Source organism: Nipponia nippon, unplaced genomic scaffold (genome assembly GCF_047370975.1).
Source record: "Nipponia nippon isolate SJK-2023a ecotype South Korea unplaced genomic scaffold, ASM4737097v1 scaffold_31, whole genome shotgun sequence".
NCBI classification, from domain to species: domain Eukaryota; kingdom Metazoa; phylum Chordata; class Aves; order Pelecaniformes; family Threskiornithidae; genus Nipponia; species Nipponia nippon.
In genome coordinates this window covers 75,367-100,334 of record NW_028262349.1, presented here as the reverse complement: position 1 = coordinate 100,334, position 24,968 = coordinate 75,367, and the positions used below count along the sequence as shown (strand labels likewise).

The 24,968-nt window shown below is 44.7% G+C and overlaps 3 protein-coding genes across 8 annotated transcripts in view; 2 read left to right on the top strand and 1 right to left on the bottom strand.

Moving 5' to 3' along the window:
- CELF5 (CUGBP Elav-like family member 5) overlaps positions 1-2,236 on the top strand; it is a 43,105-nt gene extending 40,869 nt beyond the window's left edge. For 2 of the 4 annotated variants that reach the window (XM_009469132.2, XM_009469130.2), the window contains exons 11-13: positions 151-294; positions 408-572; positions 1,633-2,045. In XM_009469132.2, coding sequence (XP_009467407.2) covers positions 151-294; positions 408-535 — 272 coding nt within the window. In that variant the 3' untranslated portion in view covers positions 536-572; positions 1,633-2,045. Of the gene's footprint in view, positions 1-150; positions 295-407; positions 573-1,632; positions 2,047-2,114 lie in introns of those variants that run through there. The other 2 variants (XR_015707292.1, XM_087769120.1) reach the window with 2 other exon arrangements.
- A 3,795-nt stretch (positions 2,237-6,031) lies between these two features.
- Positions 6,032-15,815, bottom strand: HSD11B1L (hydroxysteroid 11-beta dehydrogenase 1 like). Of its 2 annotated transcripts, none has more exons than XM_009469127.2 (8): positions 15,677-15,815; positions 12,959-13,054; positions 11,594-11,724; positions 10,056-10,167; positions 8,681-8,772; positions 7,528-7,621; positions 6,521-6,686; positions 6,032-6,219 (listed from the first exon to the last, which is right to left on the bottom strand). In XM_009469127.2, the coding sequence occupies exons 2-8, from the start codon at positions 13,041-13,043 to the stop codon at positions 6,033-6,035; spliced, it is 867 nt and encodes a 288-aa protein (XP_009467402.1). In that variant the 5' UTR covers positions 13,044-13,054; positions 15,677-15,815; the 3' UTR covers position 6,032. The 2 variants fall into 2 exon arrangements, with proteins under 2 accessions (XP_009467402.1, XP_087625247.1); XM_087769121.1 differs by lacking the exon at positions 6,032-6,219 and adding an exon at positions 6,228-6,387.
- A 211-nt stretch (positions 15,816-16,026) lies between these two features.
- MICOS13 (mitochondrial contact site and cristae organizing system subunit 13) lies at positions 16,027-19,635 on the top strand. 2 transcript variants are annotated; one of them, XM_009469179.2, is made up of 4 exons: positions 16,027-16,129; positions 17,364-17,520; positions 18,304-18,355; positions 19,418-19,635. In XM_009469179.2, the coding sequence occupies exons 1-4, from the start codon at positions 16,101-16,103 to the stop codon at positions 19,513-19,515; spliced, it is 336 nt and encodes a 111-aa protein (XP_009467454.2). In that variant the 5' UTR covers positions 16,027-16,100; the 3' UTR covers positions 19,516-19,635. The 2 variants fall into 2 exon arrangements, with proteins under 2 accessions (XP_009467454.2, XP_087625248.1); XM_087769122.1 differs by lacking the exon at positions 16,027-16,129 and adding an exon at positions 16,136-16,463.
- The last annotated feature ends 5,333 nt before the right edge of the window (positions 19,636-24,968 follow it).

Below are 24,968 nucleotides of genomic sequence, written 5' to 3'. Positions count from 1 at the left end.
CTGAGAGAAAAAAGCAAGGGGAGGGCGAGACAGAAGGAGGCAGTGCTGGGGTTCTCCTCCAGTGCTGTGCTCTGAGTTGAGCCCATTTCTCTTTCCCTTCCCTTTGGGGGCTCTCTGTTTTGTCCCTCCCCATTGCCCCCATGCCTGCAGGTCCTGAAGGCTGCAATCTCTTCATCTACCATCTCCCTCAGGAGTTTGGAGACAATGAGTTGATGCAGATGTTCCTGCCCTTTGGCAATATAATTTCTTCCAAGGTATTCATGGATCGTGCCACCAACCAGAGCAAGTGTTTTGGTGAGTGCTGACGCCAGCAGGCAAGGGAAGCATGATGGATAATGAGGACACTCATGCATTGGGCATGGCACCAACAGTGCTGTTATTATCTATGCCTGTGTCCTGTCCTTCAGGTTTTGTAAGCTTTGACAACCCATCCAGTGCACAGACTGCTATCCAGGCCATGAATGGCTTCCAGATTGGCATGAAACGTTTGAAGGTCCAGTTGAAACGACCCAAGGATGCTAACCATCCCTACTGACAGCAGTGAGCAAGCAGGAGTCACTTCTGCAGCACAGGTAAAGCTGGCACCATCACAGCACAGTTCCTGCACAGTGCTGGCCAGTGTCAGGGGGCAGCAAGGTCTGGCTGCTCCCTATGGGGTGGGAAGCCAGGAGCTGAATGCAGTAACACAGCTAGCAGGGCAGAGGCCTTGCCTGCCAGGGCCCAGCCCCCGCACCTGAGCAAGGCAACCAAGGCAGGCCTGGAGGTGATGGTCAGGTTCAACGAAGAGTCTAGCTCATCAGGCAAGTTTGTGGCAATGTGGCAGGCCCAAGGCCAAGTCAGAGTCAATCTGCAGGTCAAGATCAGGATCAGGTCTGTTGAAGGTAAACAGGGTCAGACATAGTCCAGTCATTGCCCGGCAGGTCTATAATAAGAATAATAAACAGATCCAGCATCAAGATGGGAAGACAATTCAAGGGTTGGAGTCCAGGTAATAAGATCCCTGGACAGGACAGGTCCATGGACAGGTGGAGACTGGTACTTCTGCGATGTAGATCTAGACTGAAGGACTGAAGGCACTGGCCTGAGCTGTAATGAGACTCCTGGGCCCATGGGCAGAGAATGTGGACAGAAGTCACAGGTGAGGCTGGTCAAGGCCGTTAAGGCCTTTTAGTGCACTCAGGGCCCTGACAGGCTGATGGGTTCAAATTACCTGCCTGTGGTCTAAGCAAGGTTTCAGTCCACTTCCTGACTGCTCCAAAAAAGTGTTCATCTTCTAAAAAGGTTTTAAAACCCAGTAGTTTTGTTTACAATTGTTACATGTGCCCTGAAATTAGTCTGCAGAGAATGCTTTCCAGGGTAAGAAGGGACAATCCTATGATTCACAAGGATCACAGAAAAGCAGAGAAAAAGTGAAACCCTGAAGGGCCACAGAAGAGTTGCCTGACATGAGAGCTGGCTGTCAAAGAGCTAGCTCCTATCAGCCAACAGACTGGGAGCAAGGGAGGGCTGACCTTGGTCCCTTCTAATTGGGGTCATCTTCCTCCATGTTTAAGCAACAGCAACTCAAAGCCTGAGGTTTGCATAGATGTCCTCCTAATCTCCCAATTCCCTTCCTCCTCCCTTTCTATTCAGGTGAAGGGAAAGTCCAGAGGAAGAATTTCTGCTTCAGGTTGATTTCAGAGAGGCCAGTAAATTTATCAACTCTTTTGGCACCGCCCCTTTCCTTCCTCTGCTCCCCACCTACCCACCCCATCCTCCTTCGGCCCTCCTCCCCAAAACATGCAATTAAAGAGACGGCTCAATATCTGCCCAGCAGGAAGATTCTTGCCACGACGGACATGTTTGCTGCTAATGCGGTGCATAGCAAAGGGACCAGAAAACCAGCAGCCCCTGGGGACCCGAAGCTCCTTCTCTCGGGGTATGCCTGGAGTACATGGACCAAGAAAACCCACTGGTGTGTCTCTAGGTTACTGCAGTGATGTATGGAAACTTAGCTCTGTCCCTCCCTCCCTCCTGCCCTGTTTCTTGGCCTTTCATAGATAAATTTTATATATATATATATATATATATATATATATATATATATATATATACAGTCTCTATTTTTTTTAAAGTGGCTCACAGGACCAAACTTTTCCATTCAGAGACTGACTCCTTGAAAGAGGGATTGGAAGTTAAGGGTTATCTTTGCAACAGTGTCTTCTCAGCAAGCACTGCAAATAGGCCTGAACATTTTGAGAGGATGCTTGGATGGACAGAGAGCAAGAGAGAGCAAGCGCATCTCTCTGCTCAACATTAGCAAGAAGCAAGGAGAAAGAGAACTACATACCTCCAGGATTAGGGCACAGGCAGCTGCTCAGCTCAAGTCGCTCATCCACCGGACCTTAGCACCAGCCTGGTTAAGGATCTCAAGAGCTCTGAGTCTTATCTTTCCAAGGGCTTCTGCAGACAAAGCTCCTGGAATTTTGTGCCAAAGCCTATCCTGAGCACTCCTCGATTAGGCTGAAAGCACAGGAAACTGGTCCCTTTACCTACAGGAACTGTACTGCCTCCCCACATGTGGCACAGATCCATGTTTCATAGCTCTCCATGATAACGGAGCATTTTCTTGATCAAGGCAAGAGAAGATGAGAGAGCGTGAGCAGATGCAATCTCCAAAATGGAGTGACAGAAGCCTCCCAGGGGCTACCCACTGCCTCCCCATGTCGGAAGTAACCTAATGCTGGTTAGTGGGCAGTTCCGATTCCCAGACGAAATGGGACATTTTCTCCATCTGAATTTAGCAAGAGGACTCGCCTCTTACACCCTCTGCAAAGCTTTCCCAAGCAGACACAAGGATAGTATGATGAAAGAGGGTTGCCATTCTGTTTTTTTCCCCACCACCCCCTCCAAGGGACATATTATACATAATGCAGCATGTATAGCTACAGCTATATACACATACACTTAAGCACAGAACATAGTTCAGAGCTTGATTTAACAAAGATCCCCTGGGGAGGGTGTCATACTGACAAGGCATAGCCCTTTAACAACTTGAAACAGTCTCTTTAAGTTTCTACCAAAATAAGGAAAAAGAAAAACAAACCAAACCAACCAACCCACAAACCTTCTGAATGATTAGTTTCAATATTCCAGAGTTTGATAAGGTACCAAGAACATTCCCGTGTGTGCATGTGTGTGTGTGTGCGCGCGTGCGCATGTGTCTGCATTCAAACATGAACAGAGGGTTGGTGGAGAAAGGTTGATGCAATTGATACTGAAGCGAGATATGGGGACTTCAGAGAACCTAAGCCAATTCTCATCCTCCTCTAGTTTCCCTTTGTTCAGATGTTTGTGGCACAGGTCTTTAAGTACCTTCACATCTCCTCAACCACCCCTCTGTATCTGATGCTGAGCATTTATGAGAGATGGATGAAGTTGTGCGAGTCTGTGTGTTTCTATAGTCCATGTTTACTTATTGTAAATACCATTTTTATACTTAACATCTATTATGTACGTGATTTGTATAATGTACTTTATTTCTGCTACAAGTAATTTCATGAAGTTTAAACTTAATCTAATTTTGAACAAAACAAAACAAAAAAAAAAGACCAACAAATGCAAAATGGGAAAAAGAGGACTTTGGAAATTCTAGGTCAAGCTGGTTTAAAACAAGCATTTACAGTTTCTTCCACCACAGTTACTGATGTGACTGTACAATGTTACAGGTGTGATACAAGCTTCATCAATGTCGAATTCCTCACTCTGGTCAAAAAAAATCTTAAATTTATTTAATAAAAGTTTTACTTGCTAAGTAACTGGGGTTTTACTTCATGTGTTAGTTGCACCTGCTTTTAGATAATGCTTACACTTGAAGACGATCACCAAAGGCCTGGGGCGAGGAAGGTCTGTTTCCATTCAGCAAGTCACCTCTGCAGTCAGTTAAAAAGCATTTCACAGGGGGATGGATGACAGAGCCCGAGTCCTACAGAATACAACCCTGCCTTACTCTGAACACCACATAGTGTCCTTGTATCTCTAAGAAGGGTGTCTGTGGATTTTTATTCCAGTCTTCAGCATATAATCTCCAAAATGCAAGTTTGTTATATTAGCCCAATTGCAATGAATGAGTTCAGCAGCCAAGCTCCAGCGGAGCTAAACACAAACCAGTCACAGCTCTTGTGTGCAGACACCAAACATCTTTTAAGAACTCCTGTGTACTCCACTCACACTTGGGAGAACAAAACTGGTTGTTCCTTCAACAGCACCTTGATGGAAATCGATCAGTCAAGAGCCAGAGCCCAGCCCATCTGGTGCTATGCACATAATCAGGAAAAGGGAAAACAAATGCACAGACTCCTCATCTCTGCCCTGAAGGTGAGGAACATGCTTGGGGTTGGTAGAGAACCAACTCCATTTGCCATGCCCATGGTTCAGCCCCCCCCTTCTATAAAAGCACCACTTTCCCTGGGACTTTCTTCTGCTTTGAAACCCCTATTTAATGGTGCGGGAGAAAAGCAGAATATGAGCAGAGAATGAAATCTAGGACTACCTCAATTTTTGGTGCCTCCTTGCCCCTGCACCAACAGAATTCTACAGTGACTGAGCCAAGGTGTATACTGCAAACTGTCACGAGAAGCAAGCAGGTGTGTGTTTTAGAAGGGGTGAGTTCAAACTCCAGAGTTTGTGAATTGCAGTGAGTTCTTATTTCCACACAGCTCCGTAGAAAGCTTTGTCATGTCAAAATCCAGTCAATGGCAAGGAGAGAGGAAAGAAAACACACAGCTGGTGCCTGTTCCTATAATGTGACTAAAATATACTTGCGACTGAAAGTGCCACACACCATTCCCAGTAAAAGGAATAAGAACTCAAGCTGCAGTGACATCTCTTGCAGGCACAAAAGTTTTTATATTTAGCTCAGAACAAGAGTGCACTTAGTCTAGCACCTAGCTGTCAGCAGAGCAAAGAAGGAGCGGGGCATGCAGTGACCCTTTCCCAGGAAGCCACCTCTCACCAGCTAGAAAGTACCCTTCAACCTGCTTTTTTTTCCTCTCCTTGGAGAAGACTAGTTATGATTGAAGAAAGATTGCGATTGGCAAGGCTCTGCACACTCCATTTTAGTTTTATATCCCCTAGACAAGCCTGTATTTTAAGCAATACTTGGCTGTTCCAATAAATTCCAAACCTGTTAACCGGTTCCTACAAAATGTTCAGCTGTCAAAGCTACTTAAAATTCCTTCAGGATTCATGCATTGCAGACAGGAACAACACACACCCATCCTCTCAGACACAAAGGAGCCCACATAAGGATCTTTTATCCATCCCCAGCCCAGAAGGATTCAAGCAGAGGCTGCTTTTTCTTAGCTGCTAGAACTTAAAAGCTATGACACATATACATAGGAATAACGTGTTAGGGAAGAACTCCCTCTACATTCTTTCTCCTGTTCAGTGCAGGAATCATCAACCCAACTTGGCATTTGCAGCAGGGAAGAGCTGATTTAACAGGTCCCATGCAGTCAGCAAATGTCTACCAACAGGCCTGTGCTCACAGAAGCCAGGTCACCAGCCTTCCTTCACAGAGGAAGCCTCAACATGTAACACCAACACATAAAAAAATAGTTTAATTAAAATTGTATTTATAGGAAGCAAGAAGGTTCACAGAATCCACAAAACAATGAAGCAGTGGAGCAGGATGACCCAGGAATGTATAGACATTCCAGGACATCCTGTACAGATAGAGGTTAAAGCTGGAACTAAGACTGGAGGCAATAAAAGCAGACAGGTGAGGCCGAAGGAGGGGAGATGGGTGGAGGGCTAAGACAGAGTGAACAGTAGGAAAGATCTCTGACAGGTAGAAATATCAGAACTATGGCTGATGCAGGATGAGAGAGAGAGACCAAGAAGAGTCTTATGAAAAGAGCTAATGTTACTTTGCCACCACTGCTGCCCTGCTCCTGCTTGACACCAATGGTTGAATGGGATGCTTAGTGGGACATGGGGAATGTGATTACAAGGGATGTAGGATGGGAGAGGAGACTGAGACTGGGCATCCCTTAAGGACTGCTGTAGTTATAGTAACTCTGTAAAACCTGGTCCCGGTCATGGGGGAACAAAACCCAGAGGCAGCATGTGTACTGCAGCCACCATGGGTAGAAAACCTCCTGCACCCGTGTGGCACCCCCCCAGATGATGGCGAGTGCAGCTTCAGGAGCAGGAGAAGCAGTTAGGTGCACTTTGCCCCTGGAAGGAAACAGTCAGAGGATCACTCAAAGCCAGTCAATCCTTGGTGTGCTTTTAACTGTGCAGACTGACTACCACAGGGTTCTGCATGCTCATGTTCCATGCTGAGGTGGACATGCACAACCCCCATGATGTACCCAAGCAGATGCAATCTTCTCATTAGTTTTCCTGCACATCCAAACAGATGCACACACCATTTTAAACACAGCTGTGGTGCATTTTTTTGCATGCTTTCAAGAAGAGACATGTTCCTGCAAACACACTCCCTCCCTGACTCCTACATCCTCCTCCAAATACACACCTGGTATTCTCTAATGCTGAGTCGGTATCAATCAGGCCCAGGATGCACAGTGTGATAGAGATGTTTCTCTTCTGCATGATGAGTTCATGGCGCAATGAGCTGAAGAATCCATCCAGTGCAAACTTGGTGGCAGAATAAGAAGTGGTGAAGGGAGTGGGTATTTTCCCTGAAAGGGAAAAGGAAAAAATGGAAAATACCAGGAAAGTGGCTGTAAGGAGGATGGTACCACGGAAAGGGATTCTGGGCAAAGAGAGAGGCTTTGTCATCCTGCATCAACCCATGTTCTGTTCAGGTGTGTTTCCCTCTATTTCTAGTCACGTGCAGGCACTTAGAAAATTATACCACTTTGTGTGAGCACATCCCAGCATGACAGCCACCACGTATGCGGATAAAGGGAGGAAATTTTTTTAACTTACACAGTAACCAGGTCACATGCTGGGCTAAAAAGCAGCCTTCCCCTCCACCATCACATGCAAACACATGGGCTGGGTCACATGCTGGTGCATCTGGCCGTGACATTTCCCTGACACGAAGGCACATTATGTCACAAGGCAGGGATAAGCCAGTCTGAACTTTTGTATGGTAATGCAGCTCCCTTAAGCACACACTGAAGACTTTCTCCTGCCTTTCCATCCCATACAGTGCAGATTAACTCAGCAGCCTGCTATTCAGGCTGGCCAAAGCCAGAAGGCCTTAGAGTGGCAGGATGATCTTAATGCTGTGTCAGAAATGCAGGAGAGATGGGTCTGGCTGTGAGGGACAGGAGCCAAAAAAGCAGATCTGGGCACATGGTGAGTGAAGAGCAAAGTTCCAAGGGAATGCAAAATGGTGCAACACAGAGAAGGTCTTCCAGAAAACAAGAAGGCCGGCCAGCTACCATCCTGCTTGCTACTATAAAATGCACAGCTTGAAAGTGTGTTGAGGGGTTGAAGGACACAGAGAAACATGATGTTCTGGGAACCATTGTTTCCACAAGGCCAGCACTTATGGCAGTTAAAGACAGTAACCTGTGAGGGAAGAAACAACCACCAGAGAGCCTTTATTCTTCTCCAGGGTGGGAAGAGCTGCTGTTGCGAGTGCCACATAACTGAAGAAATTCACCTGGAATGATAAAAGTAGACATGGAAGAAGCAAGAGGGTTTGGAGAGAAGGTCAGCATTAGCTAGAAAGTCAGTACAGTGGTCAGAAATGGAAAGGTGCATGGCTTGGATTTGCTTTTTCAAACACCAAGCAAAAAGAATCATCTCTGTGAAGATGGGGACAAACATTGCATCCATGAGTCATTCAGATTCCAGAAAAAGCAATGGAGACGAGTCAGAGCAAAGGTTATTCCTGGGCTTCAACATACAGATTTCTTGACAAGAGACAATTAGCTGTCCCTGATTTCTCTATATGCCATTCTTTACTCTGCAATCCATATGCAGCAACAAGGACAACAGCAGTGTCTCAATTTGCTCCCCTTTTAAGTTTCTCTTGACTGAGCTCAGACTACAACAAAGCATTACATTCAGCATCTCTTCTGAGCTTGACTGCTCTCTAACTTGTAAGAAATTTCTTACCTGTGATCCCAAGTTCCCTACTCTCCAGCAAACAGGTTCCTTCCAACATGAAACAGAATTAATATGGTCCTCCTGATCTAAGAAGACTGAATCAAGAAATCAGCTCTTCATCTCCATGGTCCCAAAACCTTGTATCAAGGTGATTCTATAGGAAAACTCTGACTCTGTGAGCAGAGATTCAAATGGCAAACACCATTTTGAACAACCTTATTGTGTTCTGCAATGACAGGTGCACTTGCTATAGATTAGTAGGAAGTGCTTGCCCCTCACCTATTGGTCTTCCTGAACTAGATATGCATTGCACAACTGCCTGTAACTACCCATAAATCCCTAACAGTTCTGGGCTAATGGGAGATAAGGTCAGAAGGAAGGAGAGAAGTTCTTCCCAGACGTTCCTCTGCACACATACACAACAACTGAGCAAAACACCTGTCTAGTAACAAAGCCTCCAAACCATTTGACTTGAAACATGAATGAAATAAAAGGTTTATTCTCAACCATTGCCATAGACTTAAATTTGCCTTTGAGCTTCCCAAAGCTGTCCCAGGAGAAGCCAGACTCACTCAACTCCAGGTGAGCTCTTTGAGCTGGGAAACCTCACCTGCATGAGCCAGCGGGTATATTCCACATCTCCAGCCCACATCTGGAAACGGGTCATGCCAATGTGGTTCAATACCAGGTAATCCAGTCCCCCTGTGGAAAGGAGAAAAAGCAGTCAAACAAAGGGGCCATCCTCTAACCAGTAACCAAGAACTCAGATATGCCAGCAGGGCTGAAGCAATCAGCCACTCCCTCAGAAGGCTAAAAAGTGCTTTACCATGAAGATACATGAAATATGTCCATCTGGGAGCAGCTTTGACTGCTCCTCAGGGGTAGAACTGGAAGGAAAGCTGTTGTTCTTTGACAGCAGCTCTCCGAAATGATGTTTCAGGGTAATGCAGACTTGGAACTCAGTTCTGGTTGTACACTCTGTTTTCAAAGTTATAAGTATAGAAATTTGTAAAAGAAAAATTATGATTGGTATGGGAACGTATCAGCAGAAACAGCAGATGGTTTAAAAGAAAGGTATGAATTGATGGCTCCTGGACTGGCAGGTCATCCAGATCACAGCACACTTATTTACACACAGTTTCTTAAGACACCCACATCAGGAAAACCAAGACCATAATGAAGTAATTAAGACACTCAAATAATGGACAAAAGGATACTGAGTATAATAGAAAATGCTGCCTAATGACAGTCTGACCGAAATGAGACAAGATGGAGAGGCAAAAGATCATAATCACTCAACTCCTACAGGGCACAAAAGACAATCAAAAAGCAGCACATGTTCACCAACCAAGAACCCAGAATACACGATGAAGACTCAACAGTGGGCATCCCTTGTCCTTTGTATCACCACAAGTAAGCTTGGCCAAGGTATTTGGTCATACACATCTTGTTGCTTGTGAGTGCTAAAGAATGAGTGAATGTGAATGCATGAGAGTGGGCGTAGTGTGAATCAATTCTGGTTAAAATGAGACCACCTTCCCCTTCTATACAGTCTTGGACTGAGCTTTGCTACAGGGGTGGGTCACTGCTTGCAGACCTCCCAGCTTCTGTCTCTCTCAACACAAGGCACTATGTTCAGAGTTGGGTGTGTGCAGCTTGTACCTGCTCACATATGGCAAATGTGTGTACATGTGGTACCCTGTGACAGGTGAGGTACTGTAGCTGTTGCTATGGGGTATAGTTTTAGTGAAGTACTGCAAGCAAGTACTTTCTGCATACTTTTCTCCTCTAGCAGAAGACATGCCTTCCCCATCAAAGGCAGGTAAAGAGATGGCCACATCCAGACTGGTATTTACAAAGCCCACACCCTCCCGTCCTAAACATCCCCCTCAGTGAGGAACATGGGGAAACTGAAGCAGGAATCTCCTACTGGAATGAGAACAGTCTATATACCTGAAAGCGAAAGAGACGCCCAAGGTGCTTACCTAGTTTTTGAACAGCAAACTGAACCACCTTTTCAGGCTCTGAAGGGGAAGACATATCTGCAGGGATATAAAATATTTTCTTTGCTCCAAGTGTCAGGCATTTCTCCACCACCTTGAAAAAGAACACACACCCAAAGATTAAACAATATGGAGTGGAGGGAAAAGAATGAAAATAAGGGCACTGTAAGGCACTGTTTTTTCCCCATACTACAGCCAGCGAGAGTCAATTCTGGACAGAGATACACTTTAATTTTAAATCTACTGCTATTCAGCCCATGGAGAGCTCATTTTGCATCCAGACTTTGTTTAAAGAGACAGTTAAATAGAGGTAACTCTTAGCAGGATGCAGAGTCCTCGGAAAAGCATCAAGATTCACCTGAAAAAAGAGAGTCTTCTTCAAGAGAACTCTTCTGGAATAAGGGTTATGCTTTACATTAAGTTTTTTTTTGTTGTTGTTCCAAAATACCCGGTAAGGCTCTAGCAGTATTCATCTTTCATAGTTCCTCTGCTATGTTGAGTATGTGAAGGTGCCCAGTAATGATACACAGTTTAGCAATTTGCTGAAACAATGCCTTCCAGGCATTAGGAACTATTCTTATGCTCACTGTCCCCAGCTCTCCTTTTGCACCATTTCATAGTAAAGAATTTTCCTTGCAAGTCACCTATCCCCACAGTTTAAGAGACACCTTCTCTAAATATTGTCCCATTTTATAAACTACAGATAAAGGAGTCTCATCGGTTCAGCCTGGTCAAAAATTATTTAACCTACAAAAAGGGTTTGAGTCTTTAACAAAACAGCTACAAATAGAACTGTTTGGACTCTGAAAAGCTGCACAATATCGCACAGGAATTGTAGTTCATAGAATCATAGAATATCTCGAGTTGGAAGGGACCCATAAGGATCATTGAGCCCAACTCCCTGCTCCTTGCAGGGCTACCTAAAACTAAACGATATGACTAAGAGCATCATCCAGATGCTCCTTGAACTCTGACAGGCTTGGTGCCGTGACCACTTCTCCCTGGAGAGCCTGTTCCAGTGACTGACCACCCTCTCAGTGAAGAACATTTTCCTAACGTCCAATCTGAACTTCCCCTGATGCAGCTTCATACCATTTCCTTGTGTAAATGTTCAGGCAGTAAAAAGTTCGGGCAGTGTATACGCATCTTCCCGTACAGGCCAAGCTCCCTTTTGGGTTACACCTCCCCAGTATGCAGTGTTACTCCCTTCTGGTAAGAAAAACTGGGCATATTGCAGCAGGCACTGGTGTATGGCAACACAAACTAGCCCATCCAGGAGATCAATTACAGAGAAGAATGGCACAGGATACTACCAGCAAATCAGGCTCAAAACATATCACTGGCATGTTCCATCTTTCTACATAAGTGGAAAGAATTTCGAAAGTAAAACTAAGCTGTTTTTGCTCAACAACAGTTCTGAAGGAAAATTTATCATGCTGCCAACTAATTTGTTGTTGTTGTTGTTTTTTTGGTAAAAGTCCAAATCTCTTATGTCTTCCCTCATACAAGGAAGTTCTTACCTTCTGCAATACAGCTTCCCTCCTAGCAGTCAAAACAATTTCAGCACCAAATCTGGCATAATGATATGCCATCTGCTCTCCAATCCCAGCACTGGCTCCAGTCAGGAGAACGCGGGCACCTGACAAGCTCTCTTATTTATGGGAAAAAGAATAAAAGATATAGAAGTAAGTGAAGGAAGCAGCAGAGGAGCTGCCCTTAACTATTGGCAGAGCTCTGAAGTAGAAAGGTGTGTGTAAGTAAGTGCTCAAAAGTCTTGATGCTTCTCCAAAACTAGAAGAGGCAGGACCAACCTGAAGAAGCCATGAGATTAACAGTACCCTCCAATTCTTGCTAGACTTAAAATAATCAAAAATCACCTAGTCTTTGAAGAATGAGCTATTTTTCCTTTCTGACAGGTGCCTACAACAAAAAGGTTAGTCATCAGCCACCTCATGTCAAGTAGCCAGCCATATTGATCTGTTTTGGCCTGGGTCACAGGAAAGCTTGGCTAGCTCAACAAGCTCCAGCACACAGCAGTCAGCTCAGCCTAGCTCCACTAACATGCAACAGCCAGTTCCCTTCTCCATCCTGAAAACCCCGAGGTTCATACTTCAGTCATGGAGCAGGAGGCTCAGTCTGACCCACTTCACTCAGCAGCTGCCGTGCTAGAAACCAAACAGCCAAGCCTTACCATTCCCATCCCTCCTCCCCAGCTCAGCATTCTTCCATGGAGCTGGATAATATGTAAAAGCATGCAGCCGTCATGGCTTAGTTGCCGTGGAACAACCCCCAGGCCCAACTGCCCAAGAAGTGCGTTGTTTTATTACTGCCTGTTTGTTGTGGGCATTATGCCTTGGCTATCACTGCCAGGGAAAAATGATATGATTATGCAAGCTAGCTGTATCACATGCCCTTTGCCTGAGTTCCTAGAGCAGTATCTTTCAAGGATGAAGTTGTTTTTCACATTATAAAAAAACAGGCTCTGGGCCTCCTGCTTTCTGCATATCATTTATTCTTTGCCATCTGTTTGGAGATGTCAGCCCTCTCGTGCTGGGCACTGCACATCTATAGAGAGAGATGGTTCTTGACCCCAAGGAGTTTGCAATCAAAACAAAAAAAGAGAAAGGCAGTGGCAAAGTACATGTAATTTTTTCCCCACAGAGACAGCATGATCCTTTGTAAATGCTGTTAGACCATTTTGTTGTCTTCTTTGTTTCAAGCTTCTCTTTATTTCTGGGAATGAAGCATTGCTTTGGGGCCACCAACTCTCGTAAGACAGGACAGGTAAGGGCAGGAGTGAGACCACCAGTCAGAGTTTGCAAAATCAACCTCTTCTCTTACATGACGTATGTTCCAGTTTGGAATGACCCCCCTGGTGAGCCTACCTGGGTTAAAAGGGTCTTTCCAGAAGAAAGCTAGCAGCCCAGCTACGATCGCTGCAGCACAAAGCACTTTTCCAACTGGCTTCATATCCCTCCAAGCTGTGAAGAACAAAGTGAAGTCTTAAAGCTGAGCACTCCAGCCAAAATACTTGTAATTTCCTTCCTCTGATGCTGGAAGCCAACCTGCAAGAGGCATGTAAAGTCCTTTTCTCTCCTGCATATAAAAGAGAGGTGCTGTGTAGAACTGAGACTCCACCTGAGAAGTCTCTCCACTGGGAGCCAAAGAAGTCACCTTTGTCAAGAATGAAAGATAGGGATGACATTGACAATCAACACTGATACAAAGCTGCAAAGAAGTTGCCATTTCCCTGTTGAAGGGAGGGAACACCACAGTCCTTCGAATGGTTTGCATTTGCCCAAGAAAGGTTAGGGCTTGGCTGTGCCAGGCAGTGCAACTCCCTGTTCAGAGGAAGTAACCTTGGCAGGATGAAAAATGTAAAGCTGCAGGCCTGAAGACAATGAAACCTGTTCTCATACAGGAGGAAGGGATCTGAAGAGGTCAGAAAACAGGTCTGGAGAAAGCTCAAGAAATCATCTCAACTATCTTCCTGCCTTGCTCAACTACTGTTTTCTCAGCCTTTCATTTGCACCAGGACAGCTGGTCTGGCATTCAGTCTGTCTTAAATGAACTGGACTGGGGTAATTATTTTTAAAATATCTGTTCCTACTGGAACACTCCACAGAAACTTGTGGAGTCGGCACCAATTCCTCATTTAAACCTGTGGCAGGTGCACCTGCCCTGATAAAGACGGGGGCTTCCCGATTGTTGAAACATAGCAGCTGCTGATTCTTGTCGCGCCCTTATTGCCCTGCTGTGGCTGTTGTCACGTACACAGTGGCCGGCGAGATGGAGCCCTCGCCCAAGAGGAGCTGACCTGGCCACAGGTCAAATTCGACCACGGTATAAATGGGGTCCCGCCGGGGGGGGCAAATGGAGTCAGCCCTCCTCGGGGCAGCAGGTCTGCAGTTTGGGACTCTCCCCTTGGGTTGGGACGCTGCCCAAGGTAACTCCTCGAGGTTGAGAGCCCTCGCCTCATTAGGTGTGTGATTGTGCATCTTGAGTCATTGTTCTAAAGCTTAGGAATTCTTAAGTCGGCTGTGTAGTATTGAGTCTGGTTGGCATGCTGAACCTGTTGTTTACTAATGTTCGTCAGAGTACCAAAACACTTTTGATTAGGATAAATCTTATTTTGGGTTACATCACCTGCCTAATTTGACTTTGTGCACCTCTGCGACAAAACCATGACTTGAAAGTCTAATTTTACAGTAAAAGGCTTCTGTATTTTTGTATTGCTGCATTCTATTTCAGATTCTTACAGATATATTTGATGTAAAAATACATCAAATCTGAAAAGCAAAATTAATTGAACTATTATCTTTTCCAAAGTAATATATTATCTGCAGCTGTCAACAAAAATTTAAAACGGATATGAAATTGTGCTGACAAATTACATTTAGATGTGCTTTTCCATGCTCTGGGAATTATACATGCCTGCCATATGTAAAATGGTGCACAAGGCAGGGAAAAAGGTGAGGGATTTATTGCTGTACTTCTCCTTCTTTAAAACTTGTCCTGCAAAAGGAAAATTCAAAACTTAAGTCAGTATTGAAACTTACTGATACTAATAGCATTCACTTACCAAGCTGACCATCACTAGCCAGTACTATTCCTCTGTATTTCCTGAGTTTTTCTGTATTCACAAATTCTTTAGTAGCCAGAAGCAGTTAGATACAGTGAATATAGGAGGAATTAAAAAAGAAATTTTGCAGTAGTTCCAGAAGCTGTCTTCTGCAAAATTCACTTCGTCAACTTCCACAGTTCTTCAAACATGTTTAAAACTAGCTTTTTTGGGGGGGGCAGCATATCAGGATATGGCTAATAGTGAAATAATGAAATTAACAGTCTTACCCAGGGTACAGAGATGATCATGGACAGAAGTCTTTGCAGGATTGGGGAAGATAAAAGGGGAAAATGGGAACAAGTATGAACTTCAGTAGCTGGAAGGTTCTGAGATAATATAGTAGATATTCTTGAAGTTCAGAAGTTAGCAGGTAGATTTGGAACTCAAGGATTTTCCGTTAAAAGCATAATGTGATTTGACAACACAACACATTTTCTATTTCTATTCATTGTATCTATTTCTACTCCACTATTATGAACATGTATATCAGCAGTTCAGACCATCTAATATTTGCTTAAAGGTGGATAAAACAAGAAACACATTCTGTTCTGAACCTGTCTGGATTTTCTTAGGATTAAGAAAAACGTGACAAAGAGATGCTCGCACCGAGAATTGCGAAGGTTTCCGAACACGACAGGCACCCACAGCAAGAGCTGGCCTTGTTTTGGCCAAATTTTATGTAAGCATGTACAAAGACTAAAAGGTTAGGGGCTCTATTAATTAAAAAAAAAAAAAAAAAAAAGAGAGAGAGAGAGAGAGAGAGAAATAAAAGAGACAAAGAGAATACATCTGATTCTAAGAAAAAGATCTCTCACTGGCAATTCCCACAGCTCTCTGAACTCAGTGTCAGCCTCTATGCAACAAGAGTTCTCCCTAGTCTACAGGAGAAAAAAACCTCATGTCTGATCTTACAGAACGTTTAATTCATTAAAGAATTATTATGCTCATAGCTGATAGCATTAGCCACCAAAAGCCATACCTCAGCCAAACCGGCACTTCTTACTGCACAGCACAGAACCGAAGTAGCAGACAGAGCTGATGGGACTGAGTCTTGTCACGAGCAGTGGGGCTGGAGCGCTGGCCGGGCTTCCGCCTAGACGCGAAGAGCAGCAAGGTACCTTCTGCCGGCATGTCACGATACCACACGAAAAACGGGTGACGGCGACGTTGCCACAAGAGGCAGGGCGATGTGCCCGGAGGGCTCACCACGGAGGGGCGCGCGGGGGCGCTGAGCGGGAGCCGCAGCGTGACCTCCCTGGCGCCGGCCCGGCTGCCATGGCAACCGTCGAGGCGGACGCGCCTTCCCGCGCTCGCCGCTCCGCGCCGTGCAGGCGGCGGGGAGAGCCGGAGCCACCGCCCTCCCCTGACCACGTGACCGGCTCCCGAAGGTCCCCGCTGCAGTCATGGCCGCCAGGCTGTTCCCCGCTGTCAAGTGAGTCCCTACGCCCGCGCTCTCCTGCCCGGAGAGCTCGGCCGAGCGCTCGCCCTCCCCCGGCATGCACCGGCCCGGCCCGCGCCCCCTCTGCCGCCGCGGCTCGCTGCGCCCCCTCGCAGCGCTGCGCCCTTGACCTCGTCTGCCCCCGCGCCAGGCCTGGCCTCCATCCGGCAGCTTCTTTGTGTGTCACCAAATGCCTGGCAGGAGTCTTGCGGTTTTCTCGTGGCGAGCATGAATACGTAAAATAAAACCGGGGAATGCCACCCAAGGGTGCTTGTTTGCCGAGGGAACACTTTCAGATCTGGACACACAGCCCACTCCAAGGGAGAAGGTGTGGAAGGGTGCTTTTGGGAGCAAGTAGTACATCTTTAACAGAGAAATCCCTTTTCTCCAAAATACTTGTGAATACATGGATTTAAATATTGATTCTCTTTTGCTTCTCTCAACGGCTCTATCTATCATATGTTCTACGACTGCACTACTGCTATCTGGCAAGTTTTTGTTTCATTGGTTGGGTTTTTTTTTCCCTAGGCGTGCAGTAGCTTTGTGGTTTTTTTAAAGAGGAAACAACTCTCTGCCCTGTGAATTTGAAAAAGTCAGTCTCCCCAAATCTCTTCTCTATAATGAAAAAGTAAATAAAGGTCAAATATTCTCTTCCTGTCTTCCATTTTGCAGGTTGCCACTACAGCTGTAAAATTAGTGTTTGCACCCCACGCAGTCTACCGGGAAACTTTAAAAGCCTAGGCAATGCAGGAACAGGCATGGCTGGGTGTTAACTGAACTGTAATGAGCTTAACAAGATATTGGTGTCTGTCAAATTAATCAGATTAATAAGACAGCAAGAACCACATCATTAACGTGGATGCCTTATCCACTGCAAAATCCTTTAGTTTCTTTTATCAAAAGTATATGACAGTGATTCTTAGACTTTAAAAAGTGGCACATACTCTGAGGTGTTCGACACTTGCTCATTTTTTTCTTGAAAACTGTCACTGATAAAATGTGAATGGGTATGGTTTCAAGGGGCTGACAGGGAATAGTTGGCCTAAGAACAAAAGGAAGGTAGCTATTTTTCTGCTGCTTTTTGTCTGTAATAAGACATTACAGTAGAGTATTTGTGACCCTCAGGTTTCTTTATCAATACCGTCCCTTTGATGGTCACAACCTACCAAGAGAGATGCACTGACAGTCATAATGTGAACTGAACTTTTGCTGCTTTTGATTCTTTCAGGTTTGTCATCAAAGGAAGCCTGGCTGGAGCTGCTGTGTATGTGGCATATGATCAGGGGCTGCTGGGCAGTGGCACACAAGGTGCTGAAGCCCTCAAAAAAGCTCAAGCAGCACTGCCTCCAGCTATCCAAGAGTGGACAAGTTACATAGGCTGGGAGGTAAGAACTGTGCAGGTGAACACAGTCAGCAAAACAAACACATTCTCTGAATGAGGAGGAGAAAACACTGGGGTGATATTCTGTTTCCAGTGATGCTGGCAGGAGTTTTGCTGTTGAAACTGGATTTCACATTGAGAATATTTTGAAGAGGATTGAAAGGAAAGGAGGATAAAATTTTAAATTTAGGGGAGAGACATTGCTCACAGATGTTATTTCAAAGGAGAACGGTAACTAGCCTATGCAGGGTCAAGGAGGGGATTGCAAGCATGCTCTGGGAGATATTTTACTACATAGTGGTATTCCTAAGCTTTTTTTGAAGGATCCTATATGCTTTTAACAAATTAATGAAAAGATTCTCCTCCCAGTTTCTCAAGCTGCTAACAGTTCATCAAGTTGAATTTAAATTGCCTGAAGAGGCCCTTCTCTTTGAGTAATTCTTAGTTTTTAAAATCCTCAGAACAGGAGAAGCTTTTGCTGAAAGTTTGAAAAGCATTTTTCATATTAGAGACTATTCTAAATTAATAGATAACTGTAAGGAGACAGCCATGGAGATTTTTCAGGAGCACCCAAACGATAAGTACTGCCTTCTGCCCCTACTTTATACTGGGGGAAAGAGCAAAGTCCAGACTTTAAGCCTCATGTCTGATCCCTTTTGAGACTTATGGAGAGTAGGCACCTAAGTGTCTTTGAGATCTGAGGTCAAGAGGCTTCTCCAAGGTGAAGTGAATCCTGCTATAAGTGAAATCCCTCAAGTGCTGTTATTTTGTCTCTTTCTCTTTCTAGCTCCCACCCACTCCAAAATTTGACTTTTCCCCCTCTGATTCCTGGAATAAAGGTAAAAATAACTTCTCACCAAACTTGGAAAGGAGCAAGGGGCCAAGAGCAATGTAGCTTATACTAGTCTTGTTTCAATACTGTCATCTTAAAGTGAATGATGGAGAAGGAGGTGATAGATGTTACAGTCTGGTAGAAGGAGCATTGGGCCTGGGACTGAGGAAGCATGTTCTGCTCCAGGTTTTACCACTAGCATACTGAGTGACTTTGGACTTAATTTCTTGTTGTTCCAACTGTGAAATAAGGAGAAGGATGTGTGCCCGTAAACCTGTCTGCCTTTTCTAACCAGAGGAGCTGGTGTTTCTTTTACCTACAAAGCTTGCTGCCCACCTGTGCCCCGAGACAGGCATGCCTACACTATCCTAGAATCTAAGATTGAATGTTTCAGTGAGGTGTTTGGGGAGGCCTGTGGCCACCACAATAAATAGATCGAGTTTATGCACCAGTGAGTTCATCAGCACCGGTAGTGATGAGGGAAACTAGAGCATAAAAATAAATGATGACTTATTCTTAAGAAAAGGTGAACCTTTGGTTAGAGATTGAAGAGCTCATAAACTCTTCAGATGCTAGTATGTCACTTTTTCAGAAGGGATGAGTATTCCCATTATTATTAGAATTTTAGAGATCTTGTTTGAAGGCCAAAACATGTTATAAATACCTAGTAAGTTAATTTATAGTTTTTATGGTGCAGCAAAAAGTCTTCATGTAATTTATGGGGAAACATGGTCCACAAATACTGTGACATGTCCAACATCACCCACAGAGCCTGTGGCAAGGCCAGAAATAAAATGGAACTTAGCTCAGTTCTTTGTTTCAGTCTTGTAATTGTCCGTCCCTTATACTGGTCCTGAAGTTGGAATTTCTCTGTGTCACAAGTGCTGCTGAGACAATAAAGCATACTTGAATCAAGGATCATTCAGGCCTCAGCATGTTTTAAAGCTTCTGAGATAGAGCTAGATTTTTCTCTCCGTGTTTAAAAAGAGCTACAATGCTAGAATAACATTAGGAAATTTGGCTTGAATTATGCTCTTCTTGGGATAATTCTTCTCTGCTTTCCTTGCAGGAGTGCAGACAGTCATGTCTGCCTTGTCTGTAGCTCCCACCAGGGCCTGTGAATACACTGTGGAAGGCTGGAAGTATGTGAAGGATCTTGTCAAATGAACACGTTCTCCAGGGTTCATGATTCTTCCATCCTATGTTGTCTTTGGGATGATGCATAGTCCATCCCTCTAGAGGGCAGCTCAGTCATGCAAGGGTGACAATAAAAGACTTTGGAACTTCCATTTGTATTTGGGTTGGTTTTAGCATACAGACTGCAATAATTGCTTTCTGTCTTACCAATGATCAGGGGCTTCAGCAGAGATCATGGATCAGTTGTAATGAAGTGATGGCCATATGCTGAGGTATAGCCCCTGTTCTAAAGCTGCCAAGCCTGCTAACTAAACAAATTATTCTGAAGCTGAATTAATCTTGAAGGTGAATGCCATCTAATTCAAAACAAGCCAACAAGAGTTTAAAAAAAAATAAAAAATCCAAGGTAACAGTAAAAGATGTCGTTCGAAGACAAAGCACTTGCCTTCAAGCTAGCTGAGGAAGGAGTGCCTCTGTCAGATAAAGAGCACATTATTGATGTGGAAGCTGCTTCCAGGTGATCTGTGACAACTGGGAGTAGCCAGTACTAGTTGCAATACTTGTTGTTGATGACAGTGTGCGATAGAAGGGAGTTTATAAGTCTGTGATGCAAAACTCTAGCAAGTCATAGGAAACTTAACACGCCCCTAAGTCTATTTGGCCTATGGGCATTGCCAGTGTACCTAGTACCTGAGCCTGAACAGCAAAATCACAGTACTGTTTAACTGGAACTTTTCCAGCAACTGATCCAAATATGCCCTTGGATGCATAGTCAATGACCAGTAACACTGTCAAATTTACACCTGTATCTGAATTCTCGGCTCCACAGCATAGGTTATTTGGAGGCAAGGGTTTAGATTTTAAATTTTACCAGCTGTTGGCTAAAACTAAGTGGATTCAGTTTGTCTCTGGACTTGAAAAAGTATTCTGTGTGCTGGCTTCTTTAAATGCCTGTAAAATAGGGCTGGAAGTATCTTGAAGATACGGGCACCTCTGTGTGTAAAGCTTTTTGGCAACTGAGCAAGAGAGAAAATGGAAACGGGAAGGATCTCCAATCACAGCAGAGTCCCCATGGAAGGGAGAATGAGGCTGAGGGATTTTTCTACTTCATCTAAACATAGTTCCCCCGTGAAGAATTAGGCAGAGGTACCTCAGGAGCAGAGCCCATTAACTGCAACTATGCGTATCATAAGTTCTTTGCAAAGGAACAATGCTGTTCTGCATCTGAACTGTGAACAAATACATGAACGTGAGCTAATCTTGGAGCTGGCCACTGAATAACTCTGCAATCTGTGTGGACATTATTTCATTTCCTTATTTTTTGAATGCCTAGAGACTTCAAGCTGTGTTTTCCTACCAGACTTTCTCCTAGTTTTTGCATGAATAAACACAGAAATGTGATTTTTTTTTTTTTTTTTTAAATCAGAAAACTTCTTCACTGATAAGAAGCAATACAAAATGGGAGACAGGAAGGGAGGTTCCAGGAAAGCAAGAATATTCTCTTGCTATCCATGTCTTCCACAGGAGACACATAGTTCCTCTGAAGAGGAGGAGGAACAAAGATTACAGTGCACTTCTCAGTTCCCTGCCAAAATATAAGTAGGCCCAGAAGATGGTGAAAGTAACAACTAGCTGTCAAATCAACACAAGAAATAGGGTAAATTTCACTCTGGCAGGGACCATCATGAACATGTAGCTTTGTATCGGGGACATATGGAGAAGAACCAGAGCTAGCAGTGAGAAAATTGTTTGCTGGTGGTAGAGCTTTGTCAAAGAGGTAATCAACACTTTTTTGATAGAACAGAAGTGTGCAACGTACAGTTAAATTAAGGCCTGGGCAGAAAGTGGATTCCTGGCAACTCATTCCTGCCGTCAGTTTTCTGAGGATTTTTTTTTCATGTGAGCAAATGTCCATATCATGATGGGTTAGGTACTAACATTTTGTTCTCATGGTGGAAATACTAGTGGGCACATGCAGGCAGGGATGAGAGTTGCTGTAAAAACTAAAGAGGTGTTTTATCACAATGGTGTTTCTAGGGATGGAGAACAAGGATGTAGCATGGCAAGTTTAGAAGTCAAAGTAGCTCATTAGCAGGACAGGTACAGTAATTAATTCCAAAATACTTTTGATGTATGTGTTCAGTCCTGCCATGTGTCCCGCTCCCCCTGAAAGCATTAATGAAGTAGCTGTGAAGCAATTTCCACAGCTCCTATAACACTGCGGCATTCTCTGCATTGTGAGCTGTTTGGTTTCCCTAGAACAGGCCATAAACTACATCTGCTATTAGTGCACGTTGCTTTTTAACCTCTCTAGCTATGTCCAGGACATGAAAAGGCAGGAAACAGAAGCACCTAATCTGTTATCTGCAGTTGTCTCTTACCTTTGCTGCTATGAAGGGTTCTTGCAAAAAGGAAGACAGTACCAGTTGCTGCAAAAGTGAGGATTGTCAGAAGCGCAATCCACCAGCATGTCTGGAGGACAAAAAAAGAAACATTAAAGGCCAATTCTCTGCAGGCTGGACTCCAGAGGGAGTCTGGGAGTCACATAGCTTGGACCTATCAGGTCTTGAAGGTAGGTGTCTGCAAATCCCTTTCAGGTGATGTGTACTTTGTCATAGACCTTTGGAGCTGTCCTTCTGTACATACCCACTGATGATGGAACACGTCTGGGTGATAGATATCTAATAAGTTTTTTCCTGAATCTAAGTTAAAGTTTAAGCAAGAGGAATTATACCAATAGATGGGTGGTTTGCCAGACTCATATAGTTCAGCGGCAGCATTGTGTACAAGAAATTGTGAATCTCAGCACCTTCACCGTGCTTTAGTCTCTCCTTCCTACTGGCACTTTTGAAACTGGTCCGAGGTGGAAAAGCAAAATCCTTCACTGATGCTCATCTTCAAAGTGGCAGTGCCAGTCACGAGTGGTGTTCCCCAGGGCTCAGTATCTTCATTGATGATCTGGATGAGGGGATTGAGTGCACCCTCAGGAAGTCTGCAGATGACACCAAGTTGGGTGGAAGTGTTGATCTGCTGGAGGGCAGGAAGGCCCTACAGAGGGACCTGGACAGGCTGGATCGTTGGGCCGGGGCCAACTGTATGAGATTCAGCAAGGCTCAGTGCCGGGTCCTGCACTTCGGTCACAACAAACCCACGCAACACTACAGGCTTGGGGAGGAGTGGCTGGAGAGCTGCCTGGCTGAAAAGGACCTGGGGGTGTTGGTTGACAGCTGCCTGAACATGAGCCAGCAGTGTGCTCAGGTGGCCAAGAGGGCCAATGGCATCCTGGCTTCTATCAAGAATAGTGTGGCCAGCAGGACCAGGGAGGTGATAGTGCCCCTGTACTCGGCACTGGTGAGGCTGCACCTCGAGTACTGTGTTCAGTGTTGGGCCCGTCACTACAAGAAGGACATTGGGGTGCTGGAGTGTGTCCAGAGGAGGGCAATGAAGTTGGTGAAGGGTCTAGAGAACGTGTCTTATGAGGAGCGGCTGAGGGAGCTGGGGTTGTTTAGTGTGGAGAAGAGGAGGCTGAGGGGAGACCTTATTGCTCTCTACAACTACCTGAAAGGAGGTTGTAGCGAGGTGGGGGTTGGTCTCTTCTCCCTAGTGACAAGCGACAGGACGAGAGGAAATGGCTTCAAGCTGTGCCAGGGGAAGTTTAGGTTGGATATTCGGAAAAACTTCTTCACCAAAAGGGTAGTCAGGCATTGGAACAGGCTGCCCAGGGAAGTGGTTGAGTCTCCATCCCTGGAGGTATTTAAAAGACGTGTAGATGTGGTGCTTGAGGACATGGTTTAGTGGTGGACTTGGCAGTGATAGGTTAATAGTTGGACTCAGTGATCTTAAGGGTCTTTTCCAACCTTAACGATTCTATGATTCTATGATTCCAACTCGATAAGATCTAAAGTGGAGTTGCTCACTCCTGCTCTGGGTCCGTCTTCATCTACACACTGGCAGATGTGAAACTTTTCACAGTAGGCCGTCTTGCCTCTGCAGGAGGAAGCTGGTCTCTGCAGAAACCGTGTGGCATTGTAGTAACATGCCAGTAGAGAAATGCATGGGCTGGCACATGTGCATGCATGGCCTAGGACAATTATACAAGCACGGGGAGAGTAATTGAGCAAAGTTTATCTGCATGAAACATTTTGCTAGCTTGCAATATGCTCCATTTGGTGGACTGTGCATGTTTTAATTTTAATGTTGATGAAAACTTTTCTGAGGTCAGTTTTCAGTCACAGCCAAGGCATATATAAGGCACACTGATGGCCTAGAGGGCATCAGTATTGCAAGACAGAGTTACAGATTTATTCTGTATTTTTAACTCTGCGATGGGATTGTGGCATGGGGTTGCAGAAGTCATTATGACATGGTGTAGCATCAGTATGAGTCTATTCCCTCTTCACAGGAAGCATCTGTGCATATATCGGATGGGTTGTTGTAAATACATAGTTTGTAACCTCTCTGTCCTCAGGTCTCTGTTTGTCCCAGAGCTGCTGCTCATGCTTCCAAAACTAGGGACAGAGATTATCCTGGCTGCTGGCAGCAGAGGCGGCATTTCTCCCACACTGCTGTGCTAACACAGTCGCATTGTTCTAGTCTGTGCTAGTTACAGAATGAGCCAAGACACAGCTGCAGGACAGGAAATAGGCAGGAGTAGGTAGGGAGAGTAGGATAAGGGCTTACTCAGATTAGGAAGCAGATTTAAAACACAAGAAGGAAGAAGGATTTGCAGGGGTTTCGTTTCCTTTTTTAAACAAATAATTATATGATGAAACTTACTGCCAAGTGATTTCGGGGGATTTGGCTAAGGTATAAATAGCTTTAAAAAGCGCTTAAGTTAATTCCTGGCGGATGGGTCCATCAGTGGCTCTTAAACCTGATGGTCCACAACACTCCCAGTGTCTGGCACTTACCCTCAGCTTGAATGTCCCGGAAGATAAGGTGAGAGGTAGAGTGAGGTTCAGGACTCCAGTGAATGGTTCTGTGGCTACTCCCCCATCCCACCAGGCCAAACCTCTCCCTAAGAAAATTCTGACACTGTCAGCGAGAGAACCTTTGTCTCTCTAGCTTTTGCTACAAACAAGATGTAATCACTTTGAACAAAGCACGGTCTTGGTTTATGTACACACACTAGGTACAAAAGGTAGAATACTGCACCTCTGGTATGCTTGGAACTTGAGTTCTCCATGCTTTTCATGATCTTCCGTACCAATTTTTTGACATTTGATGGTTGCTTTCTAAGCTTCTTCATTGTAACATGCTTTCTCAATGGTATTTTATGAATAATCTTAAGTAATTCAAGTTATTTACTAAAAAGAAGAGGAAGGTATGTACAAGTGAATACAGTTCTCTTGTATGTCAGCACTTATTAAGCATCCTAGTTTAGCTTGCACAAATGCTTCAGTTGCCTTCTCAAGGCAAGAGAGTTGGCATGAGCTGTACTTTCTCATCCTCACATTTCCTGCAGCGTTGTCATTGCAGCACAA

What these genes read in the sequence shown, in the direction of transcription:
- HSD11B1L (XM_009469127.2), bottom strand. Translation starts at nt 13,043, where the DNA reads ATGAAGCCAGTTGGAAAAGTGCTTTGTGCTGCAGCGATCGTAGCTGGG. An exon ending in ATACCCGCTGGCTCATGCAG is followed by an intron (nt 7,622 to 8,680) that starts GTGAGGTTTCCC and finishes TTATCATTCCAG; the next exon opens with GTGAATTTCTTCAGTTATGT. An exon ending in GGTTGTTTCTTCCCTCACAG is followed by an intron (nt 6,687 to 7,527) that starts GTTACTGTCTTT and finishes TTTCCCTTTCAG; the next exon opens with GGAAAATACCCACTCCCTTC.
- MICOS13 (XM_087769122.1), top strand. Translation starts at nt 16,390, where the DNA reads ATGCCACCCAAGGGTGCTTGTTTGCCGAGGGAACACTTTCAGATCTGG. An exon ending in AGCCCACTCCAAGGGAGAAG is followed by an intron (nt 16,464 to 17,363) that starts GTGTGGAAGGGT and finishes TGATTCTTTCAG; the next exon opens with GTTTGTCATCAAAGGAAGCC. An exon ending in CTCTGATTCCTGGAATAAAG is followed by an intron (nt 18,356 to 19,417) that starts GTAAAAATAACT and finishes CTTTCCTTGCAG; the next exon opens with GAGTGCAGACAGTCATGTCT.